Source organism: Chiloscyllium punctatum, chromosome 25 (genome assembly GCF_047496795.1).
Source record: "Chiloscyllium punctatum isolate Juve2018m chromosome 25, sChiPun1.3, whole genome shotgun sequence".
NCBI classification, from domain to species: Eukaryota; Metazoa; Chordata; class Chondrichthyes; order Orectolobiformes; family Hemiscylliidae; genus Chiloscyllium; species Chiloscyllium punctatum.
Genome location: NC_092763.1, coordinates 86,813,328 through 86,826,577, shown reverse-complemented (window position 1 = coordinate 86,826,577; position 13,250 = coordinate 86,813,328). Strand labels below are relative to the sequence as shown.

Here is a 13,250-nt window from a genome sequence, read left to right as displayed (position 1 = left end):
AACTCAAACAGCTTGACACCATCCAGGGAACACTGAGTAGTATCCCGACCCCTGGACTGGGAAGCCTGAGTTCAAGTTCCACTTGGTTCAGAGGTGTGTAATATCATCTCTTAACAGGCTGAGTCATAGGCTAAATAAAACCAGCCCACTTGATTAACACAATATCCACCGCCTTCAAAATTCACTCCCTCCACCACCCCTTGGTTGAGGGGTCAATCCCAAGAGGGCATAGCTTTTACGCTAAGGGGCAGGAGATTCACAGGGCATTTGAGAAAGCAATGTTTTCTACTCAATGGGTGATGGGAATCTGGAATGCACTGTGTGGGAATGCAGTGGACGCTCAAAACCTTACAACTTTAAAAAAATATTTGGATGAGCATTTGAAATATCATAACATTCAAGAATATGGGACAAGTGCAGGAAATTGGCATTAGTGTGCCATTAGTGGTGAGTCATTGTCGGTACAGGCTCAATGAGCTAAAGGGCCTTCTCTGCACTGTATGACTCACTAAACAAAAATGCAAATCATCTCCATACACCACCTATTTCCACACTCATCTCCACCTCAGACCTACTCCCACACCCTGCCCTTCAACAGGAGCACGGTTGCTCAGCAGTTAGCACTGCTGCCTCAGTTCAAATCTGAACTCAGATTTCTCCAGTTTCCTCATTTCCCCTCTCCCCACTTTGTCTCAGTCCCAACCCTCGAACTCAGCACCGCCTTCCTAAACTGCAATCTTCTTCCCGACCTCTCCGCCCCCACCCCCACTCCGGCCTATCACCCTCACCATAACCTCCTTCCACCTATCGCATTTCCAACGCCCCTCCCCTAAGTCCCTCCTCCCTACCTTTTATCTTAGCCTGCTGGATACACTTTCCTCATTCCTGAAGAAGTACTCATGCCCGGAATGTCGATTCTCCTGCTCCTTGGATGCTGCCTGACCTGCTGCGCTTTTCCAGCAACACATTTTCAGCTCTGATCTCCAGCATCTGCAGTCCTCACTTTCTCCTCAGTGCCAGGGACCCAGATTCAAGTCCAGCATTGGGGGACTGTCTGTGTGGTGTTTGCACATTCTCCCAGTGTCTGCGCGGCTTTCCTCTGGGTAATCTGGTTTCCTCCCACAATCCAAAGATGTGCAGGTTAGGTGAATTGGCCATGCTAAATTGCCCATATAGTGTGTGTTCAGGGATGTGTAGGTTAGGTGCATTAGTCAGGAGTAAATATAGGATAATAGGGTAGGGGAATAGGTCTGGGTGGGTTACTCTTCGGAGTGGATTTGTTGGACCGAGGGGCCTGTTTTCACATTGTAGGGATTCTACTCTATGTGTTACCTGTCCCAAACCCCTGTCTCGACACTCCTCTTTTCTCCATACCCTCCTCCCTCGCTCACACACATTACTCCCGTTGAAAAGTTGTCACTCACCAAATTCTTTCTCCCTTTCTTCTCGCCGCTCCTTGGCGAGTCGCTGTCTTTCAACTGTCTTTAGAGTGGAGCCGTCTATTACTGATCAAGAGAAATCACATAACATTAGTGAGGAGAGATGACAAACTGGTTAATGAGAATTTTATTTATTACTCAGAATTCTACTGACAAAGCAAGCCTCGTTGGAGGGACAGAGCAACCAATCAGCAGAAACACTTCTACTGATAGACTGAGGTATAATGTATTTGGAACACTCAAGACTGAATGTAACTGGAACATCAGCAAGAGCTATGGTCTTGTCAATGATGAACTGTAACTAGTGGGATGCTGCAGGGTTCAGTTCTTGGACCTCAACATAGAAATAATCTGCAAGCAGAGACAGAATGTAACATAGCAAAATTTGCAGATGATACGATAGTAGGTGGGAAAGCAGATAGTGAGGAGGAGATAAAGAGTTGACAAATGGATACTGATGAGATAGGAGAATGGGCCGGAACCTGGCAGATGGAGTTTAATGTGCATAAGTGCAAGGTTAGCTTTTCAGTGGGAAAATTCAATGGGCAAATTATTATTTACATGGATAGCAGATTCAGAGAGTGTCAGTGCAGAGAGATCTGGATGTCCTTGTGCATGAATTAGATTAGATTAGATTACTTACAGTGTGGAAACAGGCCCTTCGGCCCTACAAGTCCACACCGACCCGCCGAAGCGCAACCCACTCTGACCCATTCCCCCTAGGTTTACCCCTTCACCTAACACTATGGACAATTTAGCCTGGCCAATTCACCTAACCTGCACATCTTTGGACAGTGGGAGGAAACCGGAGCACCCAGAGGAAACCCACGCAGACACAGGGAGAATGTGCAAACTCCACACAGTCAGTCGTCTGAGGCAGGAATTGAACCCAGGTTTCTGGCGCTGTGAGGCAGCAGTGCTAACCACCGTGTCGCCCTATTTCAGAAAGTGGGCATGCAGATGCACCATATGTTAAGAAAGGCCAATGGAATTTTGGGATTTATTGCAAAGAACTGGATGAGAAAAGTAATGAAGCGTTGTTACAATTATTTACGGCATTGGCGAGACCACACCTGGAGTCGCATGCCCAGTTTTGGTTTCTTTACCCGAGGTAGTATGCGGTGACACTGGAGGCAGTTCAGAGGAGGGTCACCAGGTTGATCCCAGGGCTGGCGTATGAGGAGCAGTTGAACAGCTTGCATTTGTACTCACTGGAATTCGGGGAGTGGGATCTGATTGAGGTATATAAAATGCTGAAGGGGACTGACAAGTTGAATGTGGAACATTGTTTCGCAAGGAGGAACCTGTCTCAGACAAGAGGTTATAGACATCGAGTGAGAGGAGATGGGTTCAAAACTGAGATGAGGATAAGATTGTAAATCTATGGAACTCACTGCCCCAGAGTGCAGTGGAGGCAGAATACATCACCAGATTCAAGAAAGAAATAGATATGTTTCTGATAAAAAGTCGGATAAAGGGCTATGGGGAGCTGGCTGGAAAGTGGAGTTGAAACCAAGGTCAGACCAGCCATGATCATATTTAATGGCAGGACAGGTTTGAAGGGCTGAATTGCATATTCCCACTCCTAATTTCAATGCCTCAGAATTGCACAAGTAAGGTACGCCTCTTGGGGTCTGAATACTGAATCAAAAATGAGGTACTAATGCTCGTCAATGACCAACTGAATCAATTGTGCAAGACTTATCTGTTATTCTTCCATCCCAGTAATTGCAGCACCAGAATGTGAAGTGCTTTGGGAAGTAGGAGAGACAAAGATACCCAGCAAGAAAGAAAGATTAGCAAAGTGTAGATCTAGAAGAGAGATCAGCTCTATAATCAGGGAATATAAATAATAATAAATTTGATTTAGCAAACCAAGTCACAGAAAACACAGCAAAGAGTCCATCATTTCACTGTCCTTGTGCCAGCTCTCAAAACCTCCTGTTCTTTGCTCAAAACTTTTATTCACCCCATTTTGCAGCCAAAGTGGTTTTGTAGGAAAGGGGGTGAGATAGGAACATTGATGTTCAGACTAAAATCACTGTGCACTTTGTTGTGGGAATCCTTTGCTTGGTGATAAAGAGCCAGATGTTAAATGGCTACTTGCACTGTACTCTTAAGCATCTAAGTGGAATAACCAATTTAAAACTGGTTTAAATGCACATCAGCGGCTGGTTTACAATGATCCAAACCAGACTGCGTACAAACTAGGGGATGGACTTGCCACAGAATGGACATTGAATCAGGTGGAGATTGTTGATCCTGGTCATGCAAGCTCAGCTCAGCAAAGATCCAGATACCTGGTTTGGTTGGTGCCTTTGCAACGACTGGTGGTGGATCAGAGGAAACAGGACTATTTACACTTTGGCTTCTCCTTTCCTCTGCTTGGGCTTGTGCTGCAGCAACTGAGAAAGAAAGACAGAAAACAAAACATCAATCTTCAAAATAATATAGCACAGGTGAGAAACAGATGGCCAATCGTGCTGGTGTTTGCTTTTGAAAAGAGCAATTCACTACTGCCACTCCACTTCTCTTTCCTCACTGCTTTGTACATATTCCTTTCTAAATAATTCTCATTTCAAAGTCATGATTGAATATGCATCCACCAGCTCTTCAGGCAATATGGTCACGATCGTTCCACAACCAATATCAAAAAGGGAATCTCTTTAGTTTCTGGTTCTTTTGCCAATTATCCTCACTCATCCCTCCTCTGGTTACTGACCCTCCAGCCACCAGAAACATGTTCTCTTTATTTATTCTATCAGAAGCCTTCATGATTGCAACCATCTTTGTGAATTTCCTGTCAGACATCTCTGTTAGAAAGGAGAACAATTCCACCTTCTCCATGTAACTGATGTCCCTCATCCCATTCTAGCTTCTGCTTCCTGTCTAAGACCCTGACATCTTTCCAGTAGGGCCTTAACTGAACAACTTAACTGCATCTTAACCAATGGTTTATAATGGTTTTGTAGAGCTCCCAATGCTTTTGTACCCTATTCCTCTATCAATAAAGCCTGGGGTTCCATATGGCTGTACAAAAGTGTTCTCAATTTGTCTTGCACCTCCAAAGTTTGAAGATTGAAACTGTAGGTCTCTGCTCTTATAACCCTTCAACGCTAAACCATCTGCTCATTCTTCAGACTAAAATGTACCATTCACACTTCTCTGTTAAACATCACTAGTGATGCCCTCACCCATATCATAGTCCATGTCCTGCTAAATTCTATGACTATCTAATAGCATAGTCACAAATAGTTGTTTTCGGAAGGACACACAGCACCCATTATGGAATACCAGTTCTGGACAGCAGTTTGTGAAAATGAATGCAACATATTGACAACTGATCAAATACGACAATACTGCACAATATTTCTGACCCATTGTTATTGACAAAAAGACCAATAAAGGGCTATGTTATTTCCAGTATAAATAGGAAATGTTGGAAATACTCATTCAACAGCATTGGCATTGTCAGAGTTAACATTACAGATTGATCAGATTTCCAGCATTTGCAATTTGTATGGTTACATGTGGCATCCCAGTGTACAGCACAACAGGGAGATTTTCCAAGGCATATTGTTAAAACAGCTATTGACTGCAATATTTATACTTTAATTTTTTATATTAAAAGCAAAAATACAGCAGATGCTGAAAATCAGGAAAACAGAAAATGCTGGAGAAACTCATCAGGTCACCTAGCATTTGTGGAGAGAAAAACAGTGTTACATTTCAAATCCAGTGACAATCTTTCAAAGCAAGTTCTGAACACAGTTCTAAGGGCAAGGCACTGGCCTGGTGGTACTCTCACTGGCCTGTTAATCCAGGGACGCAGGTCAAGTTCTGGGGACCCAGGTTTGAATGCCACCACAGCAGATCGCAAAATTTGAATTCAATAAAACTCTGGAATTAAGCGTCTAATAGAGTGACCGTGAATCCATTGTTGATTGCCAGAAAAACCCATCTGGGTCACTAATGTCCTTTAGGGAAGGAAACCACCATCCTTACGTGAGACTTCAGACCCACAAGCACAGCAATGTAGTTGACGCTTAAACTGCCCTATGGGATGGGCAATAAATGCTGGCCTAGCCGGCCATGCCATCATCCAATGAATTGAAAAAACAAATCACTGAAATCAAAACTCTTTCACTCTCCACACATTGTGCCAGAGCTGTAGCATTATACATTATTAGATACGGGTGTATTTTCCATGGTTTCAGTTACCCACAGTTTACCACGGCCTGAACAAATAGTAGGGAACATTCCAGAACCAGGGACCAGGAGGCTACCAGGAAGGTCCATTTCCCACTTAAATGAATAGGTTCGCACCTATCCGTGGTTTCAGGCTTCCATGGCAGGTCTTGGAATACATCCCCTGCGGGGACAGGGGACCAGTGTACTTGCTTACAGGATATGAGACAAGTGAATATCACTGCGTATTACCAGTTCTCAAGAGCAGCTGCAACATAGCACTGCATGCACATGCAAAGCAGGGAGACTTTGTGCAGCAAGAGTCAAAGGACCACAGGAACAGTAGTAGGCCATTGAGGCCTTTGAGCCTGTTCCACCATTCAATGAGACCTGTGGCTTAACTCCACATAGTCACCTTTGGTCCATATTCCATAATACCTTTGCTTAACAAATATTTGTCTTAGATTTAAAATCAACAACTGATCCAGCATCAACTATTTTTTGTTGGAGTGTTCTCCAAACAAGTACCACTCTTCATTTGTAGAAGTGCTTCCTAACATCTGGAAGCAACATTTACTGGAATTCTATGAAGACATTACAAGCACAGTGGACAATGGGGACCCTTAGATGTGCTGTATCTGAATTTAAAAGGCATTCGACAAGATGCCGTACAAAAGGCTGCTGCATAAGATAAAGGTGCATTGTATTACAAGCAATGTATTAGCATGGATAGAGGATTGGTTGACTAACAGAAAGCAAAGAATGGGGATAAATGAGTGCTTTTGTGGTTGCTATCAGCAGCTAGTGGGATGCCTCAGTTATCAGTGCTGGGACTACAATTATTTATTATTTTCATAGATGATTTGGATTTGGGGACCATGTGTAGTGTGTCAAAACTCACAGATGACACTAAGATGAGTGGTAGAGCAAAGTGTTCAGAGGACTGAGAAACTTTGCAGAGGGATGTAGACAGTTTAAGTGAGTGGGCAAAGGTCTGGCAGATGCAGTAGAGTGTTGATAAATGTGAAGTCATACATTTTGGTAGGAATAACAGTAAAAAGAACTATTACTTGAAGGGTTAAAAATTGCAGCATCCTGCTCTACAGAGAGGCCTGGGTGTCCTTGTGCATGAATCGTAGAAGGTTGCTTTGCAGATGTAACAGGTAATTAGGAAGGTCAATGGAATTTTGTCCTTCATTGCTAAAGGGATTGAGTTTAAAAGCAGTTGGAGAAGGTGCTGGTGAGACCACACCTTGAGTACTGTGTACGGTTTTGGTCTCCTTACTCAAGAAAGGATGGACTGGCACTGGAGGAGGTGCAGAGCGGACTCACTAGGTTGATTCTGGAGTTGAGAGGATTGGCTTATTAGGAGAAACTGAGTAGACTGGGATTATATCCATTGAAATTTAGAAGAAATTGGAGGGGGGGGGGGTGCAGCAATCTTATAGAAACATATAAAATTATGAAGGGAATAGATAAGATAGAAGCAGGGAGATTGTTTCTACTGGTGGGTGAAACTAGAACAAGGAGATATCGCCTCAAAATTAGGTGCAACAGATTTAGGACTGAACAGACGAGGAACATCTTTACCCAGACGGTTGTGAAGCTGTGGAATTCCCTGCCCAGTGAAGTAGTTGAGCGTTGAACGTTTTTAAAACTAAGATAGATCATTTTTTGAACAGTAAAGAAATTAAGGGTTTTGGTGAGAGGGTGGGTAAGTGGAACTGAGGATACAAAAAGATCAGCCATGATCTGACTGAATGGCAGAGCAAGCTCAAAAAGTCAGATGGCCTACTCCTGCTCCTTATGCTCTTAGCTCTCCGAAATAGTTTGACCCTAATTCTTAAACAATGCCTTCTATTTTATTCTAGAATATCCAACTAGTGGAGATAGTTTACCTTTACCTACCCTGTCTTTTCTTGTTAATATCTTGAAGACTTTGATCAAGTTACCTTCTTACCTTCTAAATTCTAGAAAAACAGGCTAAATTTGGATAATCTCTCCTCATAACTTAATCCCTAAAGCCCAGGCATCATTCTTGTAAGCTGATGTTGTACTCCCTCCGAGGACAAAATATCTTTCCTAAAGTGTGTGTCCCGATTTGCTCTCAATACTCCAAGTCGGGTCTAAACAGTATTTTGTATAACTGCAGCATTACTTTGCACCTAGGTACTGGATTAGTGGTGCTGGAAGAGCACAGCAGTTCAGGCAGCATCCAACGAGCAGCGAAATTGACGTTTCGGGCAAAAGCCCTTCATTTTTACCTTTTACCTTTGCACCTATGTACTTCAGTCCTCTCGACGGAAAGACCAGCATTCCATTAGCTTTCTTGAGTATTACCTGAACCTGTTCCTGGCATTTTAAAGATTTATGCACCTGAACCTCCAAGTGTCTTTGGACATCATCCACTGTATTTAACTTCATATCATCTAGAAAGTACCTTGATCTATCCTCTTTCATCCTTCTTAACTAGCAGACTGACATGCAATTTTCCAATCCTGGGGGTCAATTCTTGAACATAGAGAAGTTGAAAGATTACAGTTCAGGATCTACAATGTGCTTCCTTACTTTACTATCAGATATAATCCATCAAGTCCTGGGGATTTGTCACTCTTTAGTTACATTATGTTTGTCATTAATCAATGTCGTCTTTAATTCACATGTGGGATATGGGTGTCGCTGGTTAACCAGCATTGATTGCCTGTTCCTTTGAGGTGGTGAGCTGTCTTCTCAAACCGCTAAAATCCATGAACTACAGGTAGATCCCATTTTTCAGCATTTGACCCATAGCCTTGTCTGCCCCTGGCATCAACTGCACAGCTAAATACTACTTAAATGTTATGTCAATTTCTACTTCCAGTACCCTCACAGGCAGGCAGTTCCAGATTTTCACCACCCTCTGAATGTAAAAAATGTTTCCTCATAATTTTGTACATCTCAATCATGTCCCTCTCAATTTCCTCTGCTCCAACCCCAGTCTGTCCAATCTCCCTTCATCACTCTCCAGCCTAGGAACATCCTGGTAAATCTCCTCTGCATCCTCTCTACTGTTGTCACATCCCTCCTACAATGGGGATACCAGAACTGCACACAATACTCAGTTGTGACTGAACCAACATTTCATTCAGTTTCAGCATGACCTCCCCTGCTCTTCAACACTGTGCCTTGGTTAGTTAAAACAAGTATCCCATATGCCTTCTCAACCACTTTGCCCACCTTAAGGGAGCAGTGTATGAACACACCAAGGTCCCTCTGATCCTTGGTGCTTCCCAGGGTCCTACCGTTCATCAGGTATTCCCGCACCTTGTTGGTCCTGCCCATGTGCATCACCTCACAGTGAGCTGGATCCAATTTCATTTCCCAGTGGTCAGCACATTTGTCCAGCCTACCTACACCCTCCTGTAAACTAAGGCTCTCCTCCTATTTACTGAATTTTTACATTGTCTGTGAACTGACTGATAACCCTCCAACATTCAAGTCTAAGTTAGTTATAATTGGCTGAGTGGCAGGGAGAGAGTCTGTGACACAATTAAAGAAGTTAACACAGACAAATAGGAGCTTCTGAGTGGTCTGCTCAGATTAAAAGGAGGTAAAAACAATGACTGCAGATGCTGGAAACCAGATTCTGGATTAGTGGTGCTGGAAGAGCACAGCAGTTCAGGCAGCATCCAAGTAGCTTCGAAATCTCAGATTAAAAGGAGATAGGGCCAAACATCAAAGGCCCCAACACCGCCTCCTGTAGGAACCCACTTGTCACAGACTTCAAGTTGGAAAAACACCCCTCAATCATCACTCTCTGCCTCCTACCACTCCACCCAATTCTGGAGTCAAATTTCCAAGGATCCCACAGGCTCTTACCTTTGCTATCTGACTCCCATATGGGACCTTATCAAAAGCCTTGCTGAAATCCAGTAGACTACATCAATAGCATCACCCCCACCCACAGACCTGATCACCTCGTCGGAAAATTCAATCAACTCGATCAGACACAGCCTTCCCTTAACGAAACCATTCCGACTGTTCCTGATGAATCCCTGCCTCTCCAAATGCAGAATAATTCTGTCGTTTAGAATTGTTTCCAACTGTTTCCCCTCCACAGAGGTTAGACTGATTGCTTTGTCGTTTCCTGGATTACCCCTTGCTCCCTTCTTGAGTAACAGTACCATATTGGGCGGGAGAAAGCAGGAAATTATAGACCAGTTAGTCTGACCTCAGTGGTGGGAAAGATGCTGGAGTCTATTATAAAGGATGAAATTACGGCACATCTGGATAATAGTAACAGGATAGGACAGAGTCAGCATGGATTTATGAAGGGGAAATCATGCTTGACTAATCTTCTTGAATTTTTTGAGGATGTAACTCGGAAGATGGACGAGGGAGATCCAGTGGATGTAGTGTACCTGGACTTTCAGAAAGCTTTTGATAAAGTCCCACACAAGAGGTTAGTGAGTAAAATTAGGGCGCACGGGATTGGGGGCAAAGTACTAGATTGGATAGAGAATTGGTTGGCTAATAGGAAACAAAGGGTAGTGATTAACGGCTCCATTTCGGAATGGCAGGCAGTGACCAGTGGGGTACCGCAGGGATCCGTGCTGGGACCGCAGCTTTTTACAATATATGTAAATGATATAGAAGATGGTATCAGCAATAACATTAGCAAATTTGCTGATGACACAAAGCTAGGTGGTAGGGTGAAATGTGATGAGGATGTTAGGGGATTACAGGGTGACCTGGACAAGTTAGGTGAGTGGTCAGATGCATGGCAAATGCAGTTTAATGTGGATAAATGTATGGTTATCCACTTTGGTGGCAAGAACAGGAAGGCAGATTACTACCTCAATGGTATCAAATTAGGTAAAGGGGCTGTTCAGAGAGATCTGGGTGTTCTTGTCCACCAGTCAATGAAGGCAAGCATGCAGGTACAGCAGGTCGTGAAGAAGGCTAATAGCATGCTGGCCTTCATAACAAGAGGGATTGAGTACAGAAGCAAAGAGGTGCTTCTGCAGCTGTACAGGGCCCTGGTGAGACCACACCTGGAGTACTGTGTACAGTTCTGGTCTCCAAATTTGAGGAAAGACATTCTGGCTATTGAGGGAGTGCAGCGTAGGTTCACGAGGTCAATTCCTGGAATGGCAGGATTGCCTTACACGGAAAGACTGAAGCGACTGGGCTTGTATACCCTTGAGTTTAGAAGACTGAGAGGGGATTTGATTGAAACGTATAGGATTATGAAAGGACTGGACACTCTGGCAGGAGGGAACATATTTCCGTTGATGGGGGAATGCCGAACCAGAGGACACAACTTAAAAATACGGGGTAGACCATTTAGGACAGAGATGAGGAGAAACTACTTCACCCAGAGAGTGGTGGCTGTGTGGAATGCTCTGCCCCAGAGGGCAGTGGAGGCCCAGTCTCTGGATTCATTTAAGAAAGAATTGGATAGAGCTCTTAAAGATAGTGGAGTCAAGGGGTATGGAGATAAGGCTGGAACAGGATACTGATTAGGAATGATCAGCCATGATCATATTGAATGGCGGTGCAGGCTCGAAGGGCAGAATGGCCTACTCCTGCATCTATTGTCTATTGTCTATTGCCTGTCCTCTAGTACCTCCCCAGAGGCCAGATAAAAATTGAAGATTTTTGCAAGCGCCCTGACTATTTCCTCCTTGCCTCATTCAACAGCCTGGGATACATTTCATCCAGCCAAGAGGTTTATCTACTTTTAAGCCTACTAGACCACTCAGGACCTCCTGCCTATCTATGGTCATTTCTTTAAGTGTATCACAGGCCCTTTTCCTGATTTCTAGATTCCTCCCTGTCACTAGTGAACATTAACACATAATATTCATTTAGAATCCTACCTACATCCTCTGGATCCACACACAAATTACCTTAAATGGGCCCTACTCTTTTCTCTCAATATCCTTTTACCATGAATGCATTTGTAAAATAACTTCAGACTTTTCTTTATTTTACCTGTCAGCATCCTTTCATAGGAGAAAGTGGGGACTGCAGATGCTGGAGATCAGAGCTGAAAATGTGTTGCTGGAAAAGCGCAGCAGGTCAGGCAGCATCCAAGGAACAGGAGAATTGACGTTCCCGGCATAAGCTTTTCCAGCAACACATTTTTCAGTAGTATCCTTTCATAGCCCATTTAGCTTTCCGAATTTCCCTTTTGCACATTCAATATTCCTCTAGGACCTCTGCTGTAAGTCTCCCTTTTTCCTCTTAATCCAGTGCCCTATATCCTTTGGGGCAGCATGTTGGCTCAGTGGTTAGCACTGCTGCCACATAGCACCAGGGACCCGGCTCAATTCACACATTGGGGGACTGTCTGTGAGGAGTTTGCACATTCCCCCAATGTCTATGTGGGTTTCCTCTGGGTGTCCTGGTTTCCTCCCACAATCCAAAAATGTCATCAGTTGAATTGGCAATGCTAAACTGCCCATAGTGTTAGGTGCGTTAGTCAGGGGTAAATATAGGGTAGGGGACTGAGTCTGAGTGGGTTACTCTTTGTACGGTTGGTGTGAACTTGTTGAGCCGAAGGGTCTGTTTGCATACTGTAGGGAATCTAATCTAATATTTGATATTCAGGGTTCACAGGATTTGATAGTCCCACCCTCTTTATTGGAGGATGCTGGCTCCGTACTCTCTATACCATATATACTAGTGCATAGGTCATGTTTTGAAGACTTTTTTAAAGCTGAAATTAGGGGGTCAACTTACACACAAGGTATTGTTTGAGGGGATGAAATTCATGCTTGGCATGAGTCAAAAAAGGGACAAACAAGAGCCAAATCTCTACATAAAACAATAAACAAAAGGAATGAGAACTATAGCTATTATTGAATATTTATCTACAAAATAACTGTCTCCATTCTGCCTGCTACGGTAGAATGGTACCGACATACCATATTCCAGCTACCAGTACCGTTACGTGAATGCAGGTCTCCACATATGTACAAACGTAAAATTTCGATCAGGGAAGCTATTACAGCTGTAAGGAAGGATGAAATCTTAAGTTTCTCAAATAAAGCCACATGGGTAGAATTCTGAAACCACAAAAACCACAGCAGGTGGTCAGGCCATCTAATGGGGGGATTTGCATGCACAGGGCAAATATATGTATGTAAATATTACATAAATTAGATAGAGTATATATAGTTATCAACATTCAATTTGACAATCTGAAGATCACGCTGTGCAAATATATACTGGTGTGTGTAACATGTGATGACGCAGGCATTGCATTTGAATCAAAAATGTGCAAATCATGCCCTTTAAGACTGCACGGTGGCTCAGTGGTTAGCACTGCTGCCTCACAGCGCCAGGGACCCAGGTTCAATCCCAGTCTTGGGTGACTGTCTGCGTGGGGTGTGCACATTCTCCAAGTGTCTGCGTGGGTTTCCTGTGTGTGTTCTGGTCTCCTCCCAAAGATGTACAGGCCAGGTGAATTGGCCATGCTAAATTGTCCATAGTGTTAGGTGCTTTAGTCAGAGGGAAATGGGTCTGGGTGGGTTTCTCTTCGGAGGGTTGGTGTGGACTTGTTAGGCCGAATGGCTCATTTCCACACTGTAGGGAATCTAATCTAATCATATATGGTCAGGAAGAGACCCCTGAAAA

General features: G+C 43.7%; 1 protein-coding gene across 7 annotated transcripts in view; it reads right to left on the bottom strand.

Moving 5' to 3' along the window:
* Window positions 1–13,250, bottom strand: part of map7d3 (MAP7 domain containing 3) — a 123,296-nt gene that overhangs the window by 69,511 nt on the left and 40,535 nt on the right. For all 7 annotated transcript variants that reach the window (XM_072595644.1, XM_072595639.1, XM_072595642.1 and 4 more), the window contains exons 2-3: window positions 3,740–3,844; window positions 1,425–1,505 (exon numbers count right to left, since the gene is read on the bottom strand). In XM_072595644.1, the coding sequence (XP_072451745.1) occupies window positions 1,425–1,505; window positions 3,740–3,844 (186 nt within the window). The remainder of the gene's footprint in view (window positions 1–1,424; window positions 1,506–3,739; window positions 3,845–13,250) is intronic.